General features: G+C 38.9%; 1 protein-coding gene across 1 annotated transcript; it reads right to left on the bottom strand.

Moving 5' to 3' along the window:
- Window positions 1–1,875: 1,875 nt before the first annotated feature.
- Window positions 1,876–3,575, bottom strand: LOC141251293 (uncharacterized). The gene is made up of 3 exons (XM_073670282.1): window positions 3,384–3,575; window positions 2,434–2,534; window positions 1,876–1,996 (listed from the first exon to the last, which is right to left on the bottom strand). The coding sequence occupies exons 1-3, from the start codon at window positions 3,573–3,575 to the stop codon at window positions 1,876–1,878; spliced, it is 414 nt and encodes a 137-aa protein (XP_073526383.1).
- Window positions 3,576–3,853: the final 278 nt, after the last annotated feature.

Below are 3,853 nucleotides of genomic sequence, written 5' to 3' on the forward strand. Positions count from 1 at the left end.
CATGCTATTGACCCTTTTAATAGCAGAGCATGTTATGAAAAAGCCTAAATAGCCACTAAAATGATTTCTCTAGCTAGCATTTTCTTCACTTGATGTATAGCATAATGAACAGGCAGCCAATAGAAATATAACAAGGATAGCAGACCAATACTCAAATCTGTCTGCTGAGATTAAACGGTTAAGCTATGCTTATAAAAGAGGGTGTGTCTTACTTCCTTATTTCGGTTTCCAGCCGCATTGGACCTGCCATATGTAGAGAATCAAGCAGCAGCATGCATGGCTTTTTGTTCTTAGAGTCTAACTTTTCACTGAAGTGACAGAGGATTAATAGATTCTAGTGGCTCCTATTATGAATCAAAGAATATAACAAGCATTAAATGATTAAATTCAGATACCAAAAACTAAAGAATGTAACAAAAATGAAAGCTTACCAACAGCAGATTGGAATAAACACATAGTCCCTTGAAAATATATCCTTTTTTTTTATCCATGACAAGGGACTTTACCTCATTCAGCATCTTGTGCAGTTCATCTCTAGCTTCCACAACACTGTCGCGATCATTGCTGTCCACCACAAAGATTAGTCCTTGTGTGTTCTGGAAGTAGTGTCTCCACAGAGGGCGAATCTATATTTACCAATAGGAAGAAAAAATAATCATTACTACCAGGTTATACAATTTAACAACCAACTCTAGACTCTAAACTCTCAAGAAAATGAGTGGCAGTTCACCTAGATATCATAGATCAATCAAGAATATAGTAACTCAACAGTCAACACATATCCGCAAAATTAGATTCCCTAGAGAATAGTAATTGCAAAGCGACTAGCCTTAGAAGACTATAACAAAGATCCTGCAAAATGACCGTGTAAAAAAAGTAATCACATGGATTCTATACAATTGAAACTAAAAGCTAAAGCAAGATTACAGTGTGAAGTTGGGCCTATGCAAAAAGTTCTATACAAGAAACCTCTAAGTCATAACTTGTGGCTTAAAATTCCACTTCAGCATCAAATCCGTATTTTTGTTCAAAGCTATCAAGTTCATAAACTTGCTGCTGCATAGGGCAGTTATAGTTTCTTTTACAATACAAACTTACGTGTCTGCTTCTTGTCTTGTGCAACATAGTTCTTGTCCAATGTCAACAGTGTGTCTCTCAATCGCTCAACCTAGAAATCAAAATCCATTTTCAGTAATACAGAAATGACGGGTTTATTAGTATACGATTCTAATACTTCATTCTCAAACTAATTAAATAATGGCTATCACACTTTTGACTTGAATAAAGGGAAAAAAAGAGAGACTTGGATCCTTAAGGTTAAAAGGGGATGGATGGAGGGAGAATCTATGCAACTTGCACATGCTATTTATACACATTCATAAGATATACTAATTTTTTTATAATGGGATCATTTCAATGAACAACAACATTTCATGACAATTATCCTCATTGGTGATGATTTTCAACTTCGATAGCATTTCTTCCTGTAAATCCATCTGTCAATATACAATCTGAAATACTATTTCAATTGTCCAGCAGACGCACTTAACTTACAAACATACTGTAGTTATCAATTCACAGCTATGTGAAAGTGCAACTAGCCAAGTAAAGAAAGCACACATCTGAACTGGTATACATATATAGATATGAGTAAATTTCATACAGACCTTTTGGCATAGCCAGGATAAGACCTTAGAATCATCAAGCCGGAAGAACTTTGTAGAGCCAATTTCTGCACAAGAAAAAAAAACATAAATAACATTCAATTTATCATATGGGTTGAAACTTAATCACTTGTATAAAAGAACTACAATGAAACTATTATACCCAAAAAAAAGTGAGTCAATCAAAAAAAGTTGGGGCTATACAAAAAGTTCAGCTTTGTTTGTTAACCTCATTGTCCTTAATCTCAACAGCTTCATCTTGTCCCAGTTCAAAATCATCCACAATCTCAGGATCATCTATTTGATCAATAATTATATCATCCTCAGCTGTGCTGTCAGATGGATATACATGTAGAGTTTGTCATCCATATAGGAAGAATATAGGATAACAGAATCTGATCACAAGTTTAAACTTGCAACAATCAGATTTTAAGCACTAAACATATATAATAACGGAAGTTTTCTTTGTGCCCCACACCAAAATCAATCCCATCAATATCTCATTAATATATTTAAACGGCTAATTAATGTTGCACCTGTACTACAAAGCCAGAACTCTTAATCGCCAAAATTCAGAAGAAGTAGAAAACACACCTCCCAATTTAACAAAATTCAGAAGGAATCTATTACCTAGGTTACTTCAGAAGTATAAAACAACAATTGACTATGTCATGATACAAGCAACTAAAATTCGATTTGAAAAGCATTGCAGAAATTATGTTTGAGAGAAAATAATGAGGTCAAGTAAAGAGGAGTAGGAGTATCGCACCCAATCATGGTCATCTTGAGAGAAGGCTTGAAAGAGAGGTCAGAGAGGAGAGTAGAATCATCAAAGAGCTTGGAGGTGAGGATTTTGGGGTAGAGAAGCTTCTGGTGTTGGTGATTTTAGTGTCATCAATGCATTTTAGTAGTAATGTGATTTACTAGAGACTGATGCGATTTATCGTTAGGCTCGGAAACAGGTTTGGGTAAGTGCGGAGTGCACGTTTGTTGAGCTAACGGTTCATCGACCACAATTTTGAAGCAGGGGTCGAGGGGGCTGTGCCCCCTCGCGGGGTCAAGGGGCAGCGCCCCTTGCGGGGTCCAAGGGGCCTCGACGAGCAGCGTGGAAAGATACTCGACGAGTAGGACCTACGCTGGATAGGCCGGATCAACGTAGACAGATCCTCGACGAGCAGTTTGGGAGATACTCGACGAGCAGATAGTCCGTCCCAGAGTCTATCTGATCTTTGTATCTCTTTGGCCGTCGACAGATACTCGACGAGCAGCTTGGAGAGATACTCGACGAGCAGATAGTCCGTCCCAGAGTCTATCTGATCTTCGTATCTCTTTGGCCGTCGACAGATACTCGACGAGCAGCTTATGGAGATGCTCGACGAGTAGTATCTGTGATTTGTGGCTTATCAACCATAAAGTGGTTGTGTAACCGTCCAACCGCCAGATTCGGTTATGTAACCGCCCAACTGCCATTCTGTTTCATTGGTGATCTCATTATAGAAGAGGGATTCGGTTCTCAATATAATATACGAAAAACAGATACCACTTCTCTACTTTTCTGATCGAAGTTGATATTGCCTCAACAAGATTGTTCCTTCTCAGGATTATCCCCGCAAGGTATTCGTGCAACCCGGGCAGTGTAATAGGGTCGAATAATCTTGTTCGGAAAGTGATTCGTACACAATCTGAGAAGAGTCCAGGATTATCACAACCCACAAACACCAACATCTGGCGCTTGGGGAGTACATTTGTGAGCTGGCAGATGCGAAGCTTCAGCTCGCCAATGGAGTCGTCGCCACACACTCGGACAGTGTACTTCTTCCCACTCCATTTCACCGCCAGATTTATCTCCTCCTCTGTGGCCGCGGATGTCGATGACGTAGCCAAGGCCGATGAATCTTCTCCGCCGCACATCCATGTTTCTTCCGCTGGAACTAGGAAACCAGTCGATTCGCTTCTTGCTCAACAAAGAGGCAATTCCCCAATTTCAACCCTTTCTACACAATTTCGCTTCAATCCGCATCTCAGTCCACCTTTTTATTATTTTTCCAAATTTAACCTTTCCAGCACTTTTCTAAAGTCTTTAAATTATTTAGATTTCTACGTGTGAGCACTTTTTACAAAAGCGCCGTTAGATAAGCGTCGCTACAACTTATTTTTTTTAGTAGTGTAATCCTCCTAATCTATATTAT

This window comes from Phyllobates terribilis, unplaced genomic scaffold (assembly GCF_046119375.1).
Source record: "Phyllobates terribilis strain yellow unplaced genomic scaffold, ASM4611937v1 Scaffold_6829__1_contigs__length_41660, whole genome shotgun sequence".
Lineage (NCBI taxonomy): Eukaryota > Metazoa > Chordata > Amphibia > Anura > Dendrobatidae > Phyllobates > Phyllobates terribilis.

Bases quoted from the DNA above. Each gene is read 5' to 3' on its own strand.
- LOC141251293 (XM_073670282.1), bottom strand. From the start codon at position 3,575: ATGTGCGGCGGAGAAGATTCATCGGCCTTGGCTACGTCATCGACATCC. The intron at 2,535-3,383 runs GTGTTTGTGGGT...CACCAACACCAG, and splicing joins TCCCCAAGCGCCAGATGTTG to AAGCTTCTCTACCCCAAAAT. The intron at 1,997-2,433 runs GTGCGATACTCC...TCCATCTGACAG, and splicing joins CTCAAGATGACCATGATTGG to CACAGCTGAGGATGATATAA.